Raw genomic sequence first — 17440 nt, forward strand, 5'->3', positions numbered from 1 at the left:
CTGGATGCAGGGTATGTAAAAGTAAACGTCAGACCATATATCCCAAACCCAAGATGGTGTTTCAAGCGCCAAAGGTTCGGACATGCTTCACATACATGCCGAGGCCAAACAACCTGTGCTAAATGCAGCTCCAATGATCATAAATCTGAAAACTGCACTTCTCCCCCATATTGTATTAACTGGAAAGGAGACCATCCAGCCTACTCGCGGTCTTGCCCATGTTGTAAAAAGGAAAAGGAAGTAATTGCACTAACTGGGAAAAAAAATTCGTTCTGTGAAGCCAGGAAGCGGCTATCATATTTTCCGCGAAGAAGTAATGCCGATGTGATGTAGGTGGGGGGCAGCGTCACAGAGGCTTCCGGAGTCCTCCGAGCCCACGCGCAGTGGTGCCGCAGTTTCCCCCTCCCGGCCCGGGGTGGAAGCAGCCAGTACTGCTCCATCCTCTTCGAAGGCCCTGCAGATACCAGTCCCGCAGGGCCCTAAAATCAAATGAACCCCGAGGCCCGGGACACGTGTCTCGGCGCCCAACTCTCGGTCCTCCAGCGCTTCTCAGAGAGCGATGGAGGTCGACCCAAGAACCGCGGTGTCATTGATGCCGAAGGACAAGCGCTCTATTGAGCGCGGAAAGAGGGACATATTCCCCATAACCACTCTAAATAAGAAAGCGATGACCTGAAAGTTATCGCTTCTTTGTATAAGCCTTCTTTAGAACTTCTTTAGAATGCCATTTTGACCTTTATATTCCATAATGGCTTTTATTATCCATTGGAATTGTAGAGGCATTTTACACAACTTAGGTGACATCAAAGACCTGTGATTTAACTTCTCTCGTGTGGCGTTATGCTTACACGAAACAAACCTAGGCGAAAAACACAAACATATTTTAAAAGGTTTGACTGTTGTACGGCGCGACCGTGCTCAGACGAACCGGCTTTCGGGTGGTGTAGCCATTGTTCTGCAGTGGGTTATTGCAGCTAGAGAATTTCCCATTACCAGTAACGTAGAAGCCGTTGCTGTCACCGTTATACCTTACAAAACCATCACCATTTCCTCGCTGTATATTCCACCCCGCACCCATTTTACCACTAAATGCTTAGAAAATATAACAGGCCAATTACCGTAGCCATTTGTTTTAGTGGGGGAATTTAATGCTCACTGTACTCTTTGGGGCAGTATCAAAACTGACCAATGAGGGCAAATGGTTGAACATTTTATTCTGTGAAATGATATCTGCCTCTTAAAATCAGGTGCACCGACATACTTTTCCCCAACTTCCCGCACTTTTGGTTGTTTCGATTTAGCTTTTTGCTCAATATCTCTTTTGAATCATCTTAAATGGGAAGCCCTTGACAGGTCTTATGGCAGTGATCACTTGCCCGCAATCAGCAAACCTTTATCAGCACCACCAACCGTAGCCACTAGGCCACGCCAGTGGAAATTACAGCTCGCTGACTGGCCGGTTTTTATAGAAAACGCGAGAATAGAAGTTGTTTTTTCACAAGCACTAAGCATTGATGAACTTAATAAAAAAATGTATGTGGTAATAATCTCTGCATAAGAAAATGAGATACCCCAGTAATCCGGTATTGTGCGCAAAAGGTTAAATCCCTGGTGGACGAACGAGTGTACCGAAGACAAAAAGAAACAAAATAAGGCCTGGGCAATCCTACGGAGGTACATCACTTTTAGCAACCTTTTAAATTTCAAACAGCCCAAAGCCATACCACGATTTATTCGAAGACAGAGAGAGAAATCGTCATAGCAAAAATACCTATCTTCAATTAATAATACAGTCACGCCAAACGAATGTGGGACCAGGGGAGGAAACTTAAAGGAAAGTACACATCATACACAGTACCACTACTCGCAAGTGCAGGCGCACAAACAACACCACAGGACCAGGCCAACTTATTAGGCGAACCCTTTTACAAGCTGTCCAGCTCAGCAAATTACTCAAGTGCTTTCTTGAACAAGGAGTCCAATAGACATGCAGCAGTGCGGATACAGAAAGGGCAGCTCGAGAACAAACCACCTCCGTACAGCTAGAACATGAAATACGTAACGCGTTTCTACGCAAACAACACTGTCTCGCCGTTTCTTCGATCTAGAAAAACCGTATGATACCACGTGACGGTATGGAATTTTAAGAGACCTGGCTGACTTGGGAGTTCGTGGAAGAATGCTAAACTGTCTATCTGATTTTATGACAAATAGAACATTTCAGGTGCGTCTCGGCACAATACTTTCACGCACATTTACACAGGAAAATGGCGTTCCATAAGGTTGTATTCTGAGCACGACACTCTTCATACTCAAAATGAACTCTGTTAATAAGATCATTCCAGCCTCTGTTATGAACTCAATATATGTCGACCATTTGCAAGTGACTTGCCGCGCCTCGGATCTACCCATTTGCGAAAGACAACTACCAATAACTATAAATAATCTTACAGGATGGGCTGACAAAAATGGATTCCGTTGTTCAACAGGCAAAACTGTTACAGTTCTCTTCTCACAGAAACGAGCGTTACGCTGTAATCCAGTTCTCACATTGGATGGTACACCCGTGCAGGCCAAATATGACCACAAATTTTCAGGCGTAACAATTGACACAAAGCTGAACTTCCTGGCCCACATTACCACAACTAAAACTAAAGCAAATAAAGCATTAAATATCATCAAGGTGTTATCGCACAAGCACTCGGTATCTGACCGAACTTGTCTAGTTCGTATATACTGGTCCCTTGTCCGTAGCATCCTCGACTACGGTAATGTAGTTTATGGTGCAGCTAGGCAGTCATACATCAAGCAACTTGGTCCAGTTCATAATCTCGGCCTACGACTGGCGAGCAGTGCCTACAGAACATTGCCTGTCCAAAGTTTATATGTTGACTGCAATGAGCCTTCATTACAGCAACGCAGAGTACTACTTGCACTTTCCTATGTACTAAGAATTCGGTCATCACCACAACCTATATGCTACAGCATCGTAACACAGTGCAAATCACGGATAACTAAACAAACAAACCGAACATGATTCGGCCATTAATCTTACGAGACGAAGAATAATGTCAGACTTGTGATGTTCCTCATGAGGCCCTGCTGGTTCCAGAAAGACCACTAAGATTGCCACCATGGTAAAGCTTTTCACAGCTATGTGACTGGACACTAACACATCTAAAAGAAAAGCACATTCCATAAGAACACATATTACAAGAGTTCCTAGCTATTCAAGAAAAGTATAAAAACTACGCGGAATATTGCACTGACGGCTCTAAAACACAAGAATTCGTAGGTGTCGGAATGAACAAAAAATGTGGAATATAGCATTCAGATAAATAATTTTGCTTCAGTCTTTACCGCCGAAGTTTATGCGATATGGACGGCAGTAAAAAAAAAATCACCACCAGCAACCACATGAATGCCATCATGTATACCGATTCGTAGAGCGCACTCAGAGCTTTGAGCCTTAACTCAGCGTCAAAACCCTTGATTGGCGATATCCTGAACATGGTGGCTTATAGTAAATATAGGAGAACCATACGATTCAGCTGGGCTCCAAGCCATGTTGGGAGACCAGGGAATGAAGCAGCAGATAGATGCGCGTTCATGGCAGCGCACTAAGGCACAACACAAACAACACTTCCATACGGAGACAGTATCCGAGCGATTCATAAGGCCCTGGCATCAAAGTGGCAACTAGAATGGTACTCTTGCATAGAGAACAAGTTAAACACAATAAAACCCCTGCTTAGTGAGTGCAAGTCGTGCAGACACCAGCAACGCTTCTATGAAGTGATCCTATAAAGACTGCGAATCGGGCATACACACCTGACACCAATTTTCTTCTTCAGAACAAAAACCCGCCAACTTGCGAGAAGTGCCATGAACCACTCACACTAATGCACATTATTATGATATGTCCACATATTGAAACACAGAGACGGAAGCTTTTACAGAATCTCTGTAACTTACACGTACCCTTACACCCCTCCTCAATACTCGGAAATGAACCGCTAGTGCCCTTCACTGACTTGTCCAGCGTTCTAGAAGAAACCGGTATTTTTACACCGACTCTAATGTAGCGCAGCTTTTGCTGCTTTAACATTTGATTTCTTAATATCTTGAGGCTGGCACAGCATGGCCTCAGTCGCTCTTGCGCCATTAAACCCAAATTAACTAACTAACCAAATCGTCAACTACCTTTTTAACTAATCAACAGCGACTTATTATAGAGCATTAGCTGTAAGTTTAATAGTACAAGTTTGCACTAATTATGGAATAAATACCTCGTCATTTACAGCCATCTCATTCTGGAAACTCATTGTCACCCACCTTAATGTCATTGTCTAACATTTAAACATTTAAAAAAAGCTCTGAAATTCTTTTTTGGTAATCTCAACCTTTCTGTTCTGTCTAGCCAACTTGCATTATTATGCGAATCTTGTGGTTTGATGTATTAACCGCTGTATTTGTATAGCTCTAATTTCGTCGTATTTGGGTCCACGCACAGCTTCATTACAGTATCTTTTGTTTTCTTGCCACTTATACATGTGTTTTCCATCTTTGTGTTTTTATCATGGGTCCCCCCCACAGGCTTCGGACTATGGGACCCTAGTCGGAAAAAATTTCTTTGCATGATCTGTACCGTTATTCAAGTGCTAAACATAAATTCTGAAATCTGCTGGAATTGGACTTTTTTGCAGGTGCACAGAGGTTTATGTTCCCTAAAACATAGAATACTTCAGGATATGCCGTGCATGGCATTAATAATAATGCATGTCATGCCTGTAGCACATGGCAGGCCTCCAAAAAATCGTAATTGTGGCATCAGTCGGTAGAGTGATGTAGGCGGATCTAAAGGTTTAAGTGACATTGTAATTTGAATGTACCTAGCACCCAGCAGCATGCAAGCGAATTTATGAAAATAGCGACTTCAGCTACGACCTCAAACATTGTATTCAAGTTACACTACGCTGTTTAGTGTAGCTGGAGTTGGACTACATCGCTTGCTTTTATTTACAGAACTGCTCCAGGAACCAAAGCCAAAGTGTAAGTAAAATTTAAACATTTTTTATTCATATTGTTGGTTGATATTTAATGCCCATTTATGCAAACAGGGAAACACAATTGTGAAATCATTCATAAACTTAGCCGTTTAGTCCAGTTGTGGCGCCATATACAGAATTGAAAGAAAGGATTAGCGCACAAGAGCTCTTCTTGGAACTAAAGGCTTAACAAGAGTATTTTTCTGCGTCCAGACAGCCTCGTACATTAGTCAAGCGCCAAGTTCCGCATCGCGGACTTCATCCATCAATAAGGTTTAGCTTTTATTATTTATTGAAGCCCGAACAAGTCATATGAGGATAGTATATAAGGGCGTACGTTACTTTAACATAAGACCTAACCTTAGCAAGATTGTGACATTAGCGTAATACATAAGATTAGTGCAGTTATACCGTGGCGTATGAATAATTGGCGATACTTTTCAGGTACTTGGGGTTCAATTACGACATACAATGCTTATTGTGCAGAACACACGATGGGAAAATGTTCAAGGAAAAGAAGACTTATAAGAGATAAACTGCGTGCCTCGAGCGAATCTAATGAGCGGCACTTACGGCGCAGAAGGACCACTTATAATTTGCCGCACATACATCAGGCACGGTAACACCCCGCCAGTCTTAGTCCAGGTGCCTGCATCGCTCAAACACCTCATGCTCGTTCCGTTAGTCCAGGGAAGGGGTCCCTTATCTAATTCTGAGGGTGACCGGTGCAAGTCTTGGAATGAAATAAGTCATGGTCAAGGTTACACAATGAAATTGACGCTGCATAATTCCCCTTCTGGTGATTAGGACAGCAACTCATTGAATTCACGTATTAACAATATAAAATTTACTGGTGTGGTCAATGTAGCACAATCGAGGCTCGACTCGTATAGCTGGTTCAGCAAAATAATCAGAATATGGCTATGAAGAAACTGCACATTACACTCCTATAATTACACGAATCAGTAGACCTGACCAGTTGCACTTTTTGCTTCGTGCTTTAATTGATGTTTATGGTACATTATGCTGCTAATCAGAGCAATTCTCTAAACACCACACGTGGCAAACAGCAAGAACGGTTTTTATATTTCAATTTTGCACTAATTTTTGCGTCGGTACGTGGAAGCTCTGCTCTACTTGGAGGTTTGGTGAATCCGCGTGTCTATCGAGTTCTTATGTTTCAGTCCCGTTTGATTTGTGCCGTATTCTTTTTCAAACTCCTCGAGCATTCTGTTTTCAGTAGTTCTTTCCCACGCCACTTTTATAAATACTTGTTCTTTGTGGCCGCTGTATCAGCCTATGTTCCACAAATGTCTCACAATATAATCGGCTGCATGTAGTTCATGGCCCAACCAGGTTTCATTTTTTTTATTCCACCAGACACCTATCGTGCACATTCAAATCAATAACGCATATGTTTTCTCTCTTGCAGGCCTTCGGATAGAGGATTAATAATTAAGTACGTAAACAATCAACTTTGTTGTCATATACATCTCACATTCGGCGCAAAATAATGATTCCGGAGTAGAGAATAGAAGGGTGTCAGTTAGAATACGCAGACGTATATTTTTATTAGAAGCAATTTTTAAACTTCCCTATGGAGAAGAGCGCATATGTACTCATATATATGTCTTACTCAGATGGCTACATGTCTTGCACATAAATTAGACGCGCTTCTCAATTATCAAATTCGTATAAAATAATTTTGCACATTTTCACATTTTCACATTGGTATATTGCATTGCATTGCACATTTACATAAAAGAGAGAAGCTACTATTGGGAAGACGTAATTTAGTCAAAATTTATTACTACGTGTAAGCAATATCTTGATAAATCAAATACCTATCAAATGAAACCTACGTACATTGCCATTGCTCATGGTACCGGTGTTATGCAGCTCAGGAATTTTCGCATGTCATACAGAACTGTAAAGGTTGTGTTATTACAAACATAATACATTTTACTTACCAACGATTCTTTAAGCAGTATGTTATACACATTGTAGTGAACTTGCTCCAATTCCTTAACTACACTGAAGTTGGATTCATGTATTCATCTTATTTATATCATGCAAGTGTGAAGGCATTCAAAACAAACGTTTGCATCAATTATTTCTCGTATCGGCCTCTATATTACCGTAACACTGTACAATTATAATTACCTGCACATGCTGCATAGCCCCATCATTTTGTATTTTACTTCACCGGAGATGCCTTCAAGTAGCCTGACCCCATGTTCAAACTGTTACAATTCCTGCTCCCTTCTTTGCCTTTCACAGCTGCAGAATGAAAAGGCCTTTAAAGCAACATTATCGTCTTGTCCCTCCCGAGTGTTTTTTTTTTCTCCGAGCCTAACAGATAACTTCTCGTCATAAGCCAGATGGCTAATGATTCTTCATTTTCCCCATTCTAACATATTATATGTTACCATCTGGAGGGGCCTTTAGGATTATAAACACTATTGAGCTAATTCCCTCATTAAATGTACTAAGAAGCCATCCTTCTAGTAGCTTATTTCAATTAAAACTATCATGCGGAAATTGGGCAAACTCGTGTTCCTAATGTTCCTTCCAGTCTTCGTTATCACTTTATTATGCTTCTTTTTATGGGAAACAGAATGAAATATTCTTGAACATAATATTCCTGCAATAACCTGACAGGAACTTCGTAACGTTACCAAATACATTTTATTTCAGATACTGTTCTGTACTGTGCCTTTGTTTTAACGTTGTCATGCAGAAACAGCCCATGGGGTCGATGAAGGTAAATAAGGGGAACAAAAAAAGTTAGCGCAAAATTTTGCACCTTTTTAGTTTTTTAAATTAAGGTTGTTAGCAAAAAAGCCAAGGGAGTTCCGAGTACGCAATTTTTGGTATGAGAAGAATTTTTCAGGTGGCGCGTTTCGCTGTTATAGTTTATAAGTTACATTAAGTTCAAAATAGCTAGTTTTTAGCCAGTTGCTACAGTGGTTATATATATGCGGTCTCTAGCCTAAATTATTCGCGACTGTAACACGTAGGAGGTTTCCTTGCCTAATTTAGCAATATCAAAGTTATCTACAATATGAACCATCTAGAGACAACCTTTTCTTAAAGAAAATTCAGCTTGCTGACAATGAAGTGGCCAGCTTTAACCCCACTTGCTACGTCATGAGTAAATCACAACCAGTGCACTGGCAAGGCTAACTTGCTCGCCTCACCTACTCAAGCTTTGAACATTAAGTACTGATCTAAAGACGCGTAAGCTGAATAGGAAGACAAAGATGTAAATATCTGTAATATCAAATAAAAGCAAAAATTGCTCTAGAACTCCTCTCAGAGTGATCTTTGACAGTAATGGGAATAGCAGTCGCCCAATGTAGCGAGAGTCCACATTCCCGAAGAATAAGAAAATAAACTTTATTAGAAAGAATGGTAAGAATGAGAGAAGAGTAGCACCAAGAAGAGCTGTGGTTTGGCGTTCGATCTAGCTCTGCGAGTAGGAAAAGAGTTGCTCGATTCTGGCTTCTCCTGCTTTGGGGGCTTAGGTCAAGTATCGGGGGCTATTTTCTTTGTCGGCTTGTAATTTTCCGTTACTCTTTTTTATGTGCTTTTGTGTTAGACTTGCATGATTTCTGTATTATTACCAGGCTACTCATTGTATTGCAATACTTATTGCATACACTGGCACCACTGAACAGTCGCGTCACCTATGCGGATACATACTCAATCTGGCACCAATATTGCGGTCACTAGTCACAACGCAAACTTGCATCCTACGCAGGCGTTTGCTAAAGCTCGCTTACGTTTCTTCCTTTTGTCCATACAGGACACACCTTAAATAAAAACAAAACTAAACTTCCGTAACTTACGCAGTCACAATGACCTTAACGAAAACCGCGTCTGCTAATAACTACTCCCGCGCACGCTTAATCGAGAACTCACAATGCCGCCGCCATCAACACACACACGAGCGACTCAGTCACATTCTGTTTTCTTCCGTTCGCACAGGACACGCGCTGAAGAAACTACCAACGCTTTTGATTGCAAATAATGCATTTAATGAAAAACAACGCCTAACCTGCGAAGAAAACTTCAGAAACACTTCTAAAACGCAGTTAACTAATACACGCGCTCATTACTACAGGCTTTTAATAAAATTCCCCTCACGTTTCAAACATCTCACAAAATGAAAACTTAACTACTCTATAATGATCACATCGCGAAACTAAGGCTTTCTTCTAAACGCATCTTTGAAATCTCAGGGCTGCTCAGAGGAAAATATATACAAAGCACATAACTTATTGAACGAAACTCTAGTATAAAATCGCTAAATTTCTGAATTGTTCAAAAAATGAACAAACAAAACGTTTGTTCGTAAGGAACTTTTCTATTTGTCTATCGTTCCAATTTTCTTACGACGGACTCATACTTTTCACCCGTACTGGCAGGTATAAATCTCGTCGGTCCGGATCATTGTCTCATCCACACAGTCCGACGAATTTGCGATTAAATTATCCCTGGCTTTTTCTCCGCTGGCTCGGATGCGCTTGAATGGTCCGTATCTAATAACAGATTTTTGGCCAGAGCTGGGAGAAGGCGTACTTTCACAATACGATTCACGGTTCAGTTTTCATCAGGTGAAACTGAGTCTCATAAAGCCACGAACTTATCACGTCTATAATTCCGTTTGGCCAGTACCTTTAAAAGAGACTCCTGTAGAGCGTCGCACAGCACCTTAGTATATTTAGCAGTAGGTGTCACGGGTTCTTGAGCGGATGAGTGAACGTGATCAAAGACTTGCAGATTTTGGGCGATGGTGGTCGAGAGTCCGACGACCGTTTCACTCCCATCCTAGCTCGTCAAAAGGAAGAGGGCTTCGCCCTCAAGGAGGACAAGCCCACGTTCTGGGTCACTTCGGTTAAGTTCTTGAGGGTTGTTCTTGGTTTTGACGGAATTTCACTAAATTGCGACAATGGAAAGGACGATAGGGATCTGCCGCCACCAGTGATGTCAACGGAGTATGGCGCTTCATGGGACTACATCGCACGGTTGATAACGCACTTGTTGGACATCACGGAGCCGAATCATTCTCTTCTGAAGAGGAATAGAGTCTGTACAAGGGTTCTCACTCACGAACATGCCTTCTCATGCCTCATATCACCGCTGAGCTTCGGAATTTTCATGGGGGGAATATGTCTTTCTACCCTACTTGCGTGCCCACTGATGTCAGTTGCTGCGGCTTGGGAGCCGTGCTGCCACAGGACCAGCCTGAAAGCACTCTATGGGTTGTAACGTATGCGTGAAGAGTACTAACTGCAACAGAATGCCGTTACATTGAAACAGCGAAGGAAAGCCTCATGGTGAATTGGGCCACTTTCACGGACCTAGGAGAGGCTTCGCGGCCCTAACGCCAAGATAGAAGCCGATTACTCTCCTCTGGTCGTCCTCTGGGTAGGAATGACCTCGTGCTTCTGCTGCATCGCATCTAACAAATGAGTATAAGCCGTTGCGTTAGCAGTGCGTCATGAAGCATGTGCAAGGGAATCATTGGGCTATAGCGGGCGCCACTTCACAGGACCCCTTCTGATCTACCAGCCTCTCGTATACAGACCACCCTAGAGCTTCTCCTCATCGAAGGAATAAAAGAAGTCTCACCGCCGTTGGCAGGCTGGCTGCAGAAGGCGTCCGCCTGCAACAAGCCCAAGAAAGAGCGTGCTGTGCACATATGAACTATTGCAAGAAAGGGCAGCTCTGCATAACAAGATGCCCACTCATATCACCGCATTTTTTTTAAAAGAGAAAGACTGACTGAGCGTATACAACGGCATTTTTACTGGGAGGCCGCATTGTAATTCATTCAGCCTTCCGGTTGGACATTCTCGTCCTCTTAGGCTCCTACACGAAGGGTACCAAGCAGTGTACAACGAATGGGTCAGGGAATCTGTTTAGCGGCTAAAATGGAACATGATTGTCAAATATATGGGAAAAATAATGTGCCAAATATGCTGAGATTCGCGTGCGGCGTCATGAGCCAATGATGCCCAATCCTAAACTCCACAGGCCGTGACAGCGTATTTGCATTGATCAATTTCATCTTGCAAGGCATGACTAACTCGTAGACATTGATGATTAGTCTTGATTTCCCCAAAGTGGTATCCATGGGGTCTGCCACGGCTGAACCAGCAGTCTCAAAAATTGTGAGCTGCACAGGACACTGCGGCATCCAGGAAATTATACAGACAGTCAATCGAGCGCAGTGAATGAATGAATGAAACCACGTTTATTCCACATGAAAATGCGTCGAAGACGCTGCGGTGGAAAGAGGAGGGGTGTTATTGGAAAAGGGGAAGGGTAAGGCTGCCTCCGTTTTATTAATGAACGTCCTAGAGGCAGCTAAGTGGGGGCGGTATGACGCTTGTGGCTGTCGCGGAGCCGATCGCCGACGGGTGGTGCTGCAGGGTCCTGAAGGAACAGCAGCAGTGCTCGCCAGAGCTCGATGGCATGGTCCGGAGACGTGGTATCCGGGCAAGCCCAAGTCCGGAGAGAAGAAGGCCAGGCATCTAACAATTTCACAAAGTTTGCGTGACCATATAGTTTCTGGTGCGGGACCAGCAGGTAGAGGTACTCCCAGACTAATGTAGGGGCAGAGTGCCTGCGTGTCCTTGATCGTTACCTTGTTTTACTGTCGTGCCATGATACACGTGGTCCAAACAGCATTTCGTGTGCCTAAGCCCAAATGGGGGAAAACTGCAAACTGGCCTCCCCGGACAACCGGGAAAACGGGCGCCGTCATGGCCCTGTCATATGGGTTTTAAGAAAATGGACTCGGATAAAAAGGAGCGACAAGCAGCGGAAGGCAATCACCGTCGTGGATGAGGCGCGCTTGCTTCTCTGAAGCCAATGGACGACAGACGGGTTGCCGACATCAGCGGCCACGTTCAAATGCTGTAATTGGCTCAGCCTTCTCCGTCCTGCCTGGTAGAGAAACCCGAAAAGGCATCCTCCAAGGCAACCGCCGACATTTGGTACCCCATTCGTCGGACAGAACTACTGAAGGGATGTCACGATCATGATTACCAGAAGTGAGTCCAGCGCAACTGGCTTCATGGCCTATCCCTCCTTAACTCGTGCCAGCTGTGCTGCTTCAAGACCCGTTTTAGCCGGAAGAGACAAAGGAGGAAGCGGAGATGCGCACTTGGACGTTTCGTGCAGTTGCGCCACCACGAGGGTTTGATTTAAAATGCCTATCATAAGATGCAATAGGGGTATGTAGGGGTGCTTGAAAGCCTCGTGTGCAGTGGCCATATGAGTGACCGCAGTTATCTGCGGCACACAACATAAAGACCACGAGAGAGCGAATACAATTTTTTTTTGTTTCCGAGCACTGGTACGCTAACAAGGTAAAAATATGCATGAAGGTTTCCTTGTGGGAGTTTGATTTTGGCGTAGAATTACCTTCGTAGAGTGCCAGTCGTCAAGCAGCGCCAAATTACCTAAAGAGGCTTGTAATGTTGAGTGCAAATGTTTTCCAGCTGCATATCTACTAAGCAGTGTTGCAAAATTTATTGCGAGCTTAAAATTTGATGCGAGATTTGTGTAAAAGACTATAAATACCTTCTCCGCTAATAGTTACGCCCCTTATTTTATTCTAAGTAGATAAAATAAAAGGGCGTCTTTGACACCATGTATGAGAAAACGGACCGAACAAAAGCAGTGATAATGTCGCAAATATTAAAACGGTGAGTTATGATCCATCTGCATATCTTTATTTTCGACACGCTCCTTTCGTATTTTATTAAGTACCAGCCAACTTGAGTGTTATTATTATACATGTATAGGAATAAATTAACAGAGAAAGAATGCTCGTTCATAGGCATAGTTTTAGTTCAAGTATAATAACAATACTCCTAATGTCACTACCTTCAGCCACCTGCAGCCTCGTAGCGTTTAGTGTATGCCGACGTCACGCACCTCACTACGTGAGGATTGGACCTTGCAGCGCTTAGTGGGGCCTGGATCAGCTGTTCTCGATAAAAATGGAATTTATCCGCGACCACCGGCTCATCCTGCCACGCTATCACTAGCGCATACATCATACGGTGCGAAGCGACAATTTTATCGCCTTTGGACTTTATACGGAACCTCACGACACCGCCGACGGCAGACATGCGCCTGTAGTGTCAATATAATTGCTATCGCAACAAAATTATCTGATTGTTTTGTCAAGTAGAAAGTAAAGCAGGTCACGTATTGCAGCAGTAGTCAATATGAGAGTCCGCTGCAAGCCGGCTATGGCCAACTTGCGAATGCCGAAGAGTCCAGGCGTAAAATTGCACATGCCTGTAGGAGGCAATGTCTGCTAAGTGAGTCCGATTCAACGGATGACGCATCAAGAGCGCGATTGTCCGCACGCTGAACAGGTTGCACTTGCTATTACAACAACATGCTCTCGTGCTTGATCAGGACGCTGATCTTTAGGAGTTGCGATTGTGGTCGATCGCGAAATCAGGGGAGGCAATCTGCAAGAGTCCACATATTCGACATACCCATTCCGTCTGATGTTGAACGTCCGGTTGGCTGAGCTGGACTGCGCGTCCGTAGCAACTAGGCAGCACAATCAATCTGCACTTCAGCACAAAACGATTGCTGAACCATACAGCATCTAGGCTGCACGAACTCCAAGGTCATCCTTGATTCGTGTTCGCAGGCCTAGTAGTACTAATGGTAGCCTTTCCACCTAGGGCCGCCTGTCGAGCGTGACGGTCAATGACGCCTTCAATTGTCGGTGTAAACGCTCCACCACGACGTTGCTCTGTGGGTTGTAAACCATGGTGTTACGAAGGCGCGTGCTGAGCAGTCTCGACATGAAAGAAAAAAGCTAGTTTGTTGCCTAATGACCTTGCCTAATGAAGCGGCCTGTGATAAGCATCTACGTCACTCTGATGCTAAGATGGCTTAGCCCGTGAAGTAAATAGAATTGTTGCTGGCGAAACTAAAGGGGCACAAATGGCCAAGGCACTGCCTTCGATGTGTCCCGCGTGACCAATGTTGTTGTGTAAGAAAGTTGCACCTCAGTAAGGTGGAGCGATGAGCATTTTTCCCACAATTGGCGCTTCATGGGGTCATTTTGCTGTGCGGAGGCTAGAGATTGGAAATCCTCAGGCCGGCAGTCCCAGTGTCGATCCACGACAGTGCGTCAGCTGCCCCATTTTCGATCCCAAAGGTATGGCGGATGTCCGTAGAAAATTTGGAAATAAAGTTGCCGAAGGTCACGGTTTGAGTAAGAGGAATTGTTGTTCTTAAAAACGTGGGTAATGACACGTGATCCGCCGGATTGTAAAGGCTACAGACTTCAAGAAAAAAAAAAAGTATTCTTGACAGCGCAATAGATGGCGAACATCTTCCTCCAGAAGGTGCAGGGAACTTCTGTAGGTTGAGGCGCTTTGAGAAGAAGCCCATTATCCTTGTGTGTGTGCCACCGTGCTGGTGGAGTACTGCGCCCATTGCCGCGGTGGACGCGTCTACCATAAGGCGAGCTGGCGTGTCAGGCAACGGCTGAATCAGCAACACTGCGGTCGCCAACCGCATTTCTGCTTCCTGGAAGGAGTGTTCGTGCTGAGTAGCAGTGTAAAAGGGTTGAAATCCGGGCTAGTTGGTACATCATCATCAGCCTAGTTACGTCCACTGCAGGGCAAAGGCCTCTCCCATAGTTTTCGAACTACCCCGGTCATGTACTAATTGTGGCCATGTTGTCCCTGCAAACGTCTTAATGTCATCCGCCCACCTAACTTTCTGCCGCCCCCTACTACGCTTCCCTTCCCTTCGAATCCAGTCCATAACCCTTAATGACCATCGGTTATCTTCCCTCCTCATTACATGTCCGGCCCATGCCCATTTCTTTTTCTTGATTTCAACTAAGATGTCATTTACCCGCGTTTGTTCCCTCACCCAATCTGCTCTTTTCTTATCCCTTAACGTTACACCTATCATTCTTCTTTCCATGGCTCGTTGCGTCGTCCTCAATTTCAGCAGAACCCTTTTCGTAAGCCTCCAGGTTTCTGCCCCGTAGGTGAGTACTGGTAAGACACAGCTGTTATACACTTTCCTCTTGAGGGATAGTGGCAACCTGCTGTTCATGATTTGAGAATGCCTGCCAAACGCACCCCAGCCCATTCTTATTCTTCTGGTTATTTCAGTCTCATGATCCGGATCCGTGGTCACTACCTGCCCTAAGTAGATGTATTCCCTTACCACTTCCAGTGCCTCGCTGCCTATCGTAAACTGCTGTTCTCTTCCGAGACTGTTAAACATTACTTTAGTTTTCTGTAGATTAATTTTCAGACCCACCCTTCTGCTTTGCCTCTCCAGGCCAGTGAGCATGCATTGCAATTGGTCTCCTGAGTTACTAAGCAAGGCAATATCATCAGCGAATCGTTGGTACATAGTTGAATGATAAAAACCAGTTGAAAAACACAAAGTACAAGAGGAGAGGTTCACACCACAACGACTGTACCAGTGTGAGGTAGCTGTTTCTTTGGAGTCGCCAAGCACCAGGTCGTTAAGTGGCTGAATAACTTGCGCACAGAATGCTGTGATGCGCCTGTGAAAACTTGTGAGCCCCAGAAACTCGTGCAGCTTTCGAGAGAAGGTTGGTGAGGGTAACTCCTTGAAGGCATGCACCCGTGATGACAGTGGATTGATGCCTTGGATGAAATGCGATGACCGAGGAAATACAGGGCTTCAACTCAGAAAAATAATTTCTGGGGTATTATCACAAGGCCTTATATATCCGTTTCTTCAAATATAAGGCCAAGGTGCTCTTTGTTCTCTTCGTCCGTGCGACTTGTAATAGAATTCCGTCAATGTAGACGAAAATGAGCGGGAGTCCACGCGTAACCTCGTCTATGAATCTTTGGATTCTGTAGGGCAAAGCCTGCTGCTTAACAGTCATTCGCCCACACACTATTCTCTGGTAGTAGGGGTGGAAAATTTCGTGCGGCCTCACGGCGATTCAGGTTCCTGGTATAATTCTTCCTAACAGTGCGATCTTCGTCGCCAACCAATTTCAGATTGACGACTTTCGATGAAAGCTTTGTGATCTTCAGGGTAAGGACCATGAAGGCTCGTGTAGTACGCTGTCGTCGAAGGGTGCCTGCCGCACTAGCCTACGCATCTCTTACGGAGACATGCGACTGCACAGTCGTTTAAATTGGAACGCATTTTTGAACCAAGAAAAAGTTGCATATTCCTTGCGCGAGGAACAAGAAATGGCTATCATAATCGGCAGTAACAGCGCATACAGCGTCCCGAATCGGCAGTTCATTTAGGACTTTTTTTCGAAGAAGAAATACCAATCGCAAAAGCAAAAAAGCCGGCGGATCCCACGCCCTTTGCAATGTTATGCGAAGCAGTATATGGGGAGCCTAACAAATTAACGAAACGGCCAACAAGATGTAGACGGCTGTTTCATACCTGCATGACATGCATGTCATGAACTTTATGTCATGACTTATCATTTATGTTCGTCATACACTCTTGTCATATTAAGCGAGTTTTGGAGCATACCAAGTTAACGAAACGAACACATGAGCACCAAGATGTAGGCGGGTATTTCATGAGCTACATGAAACTCATGTCACGACATGCATACCATGGGCTATCATTTATGTTCTTCATACAATCGTGTCACACTATTCCGATTTTGGTAAATGCCAAGTTTAGGAAACAACCACGAGAGCACCCACATGACACCTGTGTCATGTGTCATCTATGTCATGAAAGATCATTTAGGCTAGCAATACACTTTTGTGATACTATGGCAACCACGGTACATGCCAATACGTAGGTGGCTATTTCATGACCTAAAAGGCACACATCTCGTTACATTCGTCATGATTTACCATTTATGGTCGTCGTGAACTGTTGTCATACTGTGGCAATTGTGGTACATACTGAATTAACGTAACAACCGTGAGAGCGCAAAGACGTAGGCGGCTGTTTCACAACCTACATGACACAAATATCATGGTATTCATGTCATGACCGATCAATTATGTTAGTCATACACTCTTGTCATACTATGCCGATTTTGGTACATACCGAATGAACAAAACTACCAAGAGGGCGCAAAGACGTAGGTGGATGTTCGTGACCTACATGACACAAATATCACAACATGCATCATAACCTATCAGTCATGTTATCCATACTGTCTTGTCATACTGACAATTTTGGTACATACCAAGTTAACGAAATGACCATGAGAGCACCAAGACCTAGGAGGCTGTTTCATGGCATACGTGACACGCACGTCGTGCCATTCATGTGATGACCTCTCACTAATGTTAGTCATACAATCTGGTCATACTACGCCAGTTCCGATACATACCAAGACGTAGGCGGCTCTTTCA

At 44.1% G+C, this 17440-nt stretch overlaps 1 protein-coding gene across 2 annotated transcripts in view; it reads left to right on the forward strand.

Annotated features, from left to right (window-relative positions):
* LOC129384356 (uncharacterized) overlaps positions 1 to 17440 on the forward strand; it is a 121823-nt gene that overhangs the window by 71461 nt on the left and 32922 nt on the right. For both annotated transcript variants that reach the window (XM_055069738.1, XM_055069739.1), the window contains exons 6-7: positions 5026 to 5052; positions 6481 to 6507. In XM_055069738.1, coding sequence (XP_054925713.1) covers positions 5026 to 5052; positions 6481 to 6507 — 54 coding nt within the window. The remainder of the gene's footprint in view (positions 1 to 5025; positions 5053 to 6480; positions 6508 to 17440) is intronic.

The sequence above is a fragment of the Dermacentor andersoni genome, chromosome 8 (assembly GCF_023375885.2).
Source record: "Dermacentor andersoni chromosome 8, qqDerAnde1_hic_scaffold, whole genome shotgun sequence".
Classification (NCBI taxonomy): Eukaryota; Metazoa; Arthropoda; class Arachnida; order Ixodida; family Ixodidae; genus Dermacentor; species Dermacentor andersoni.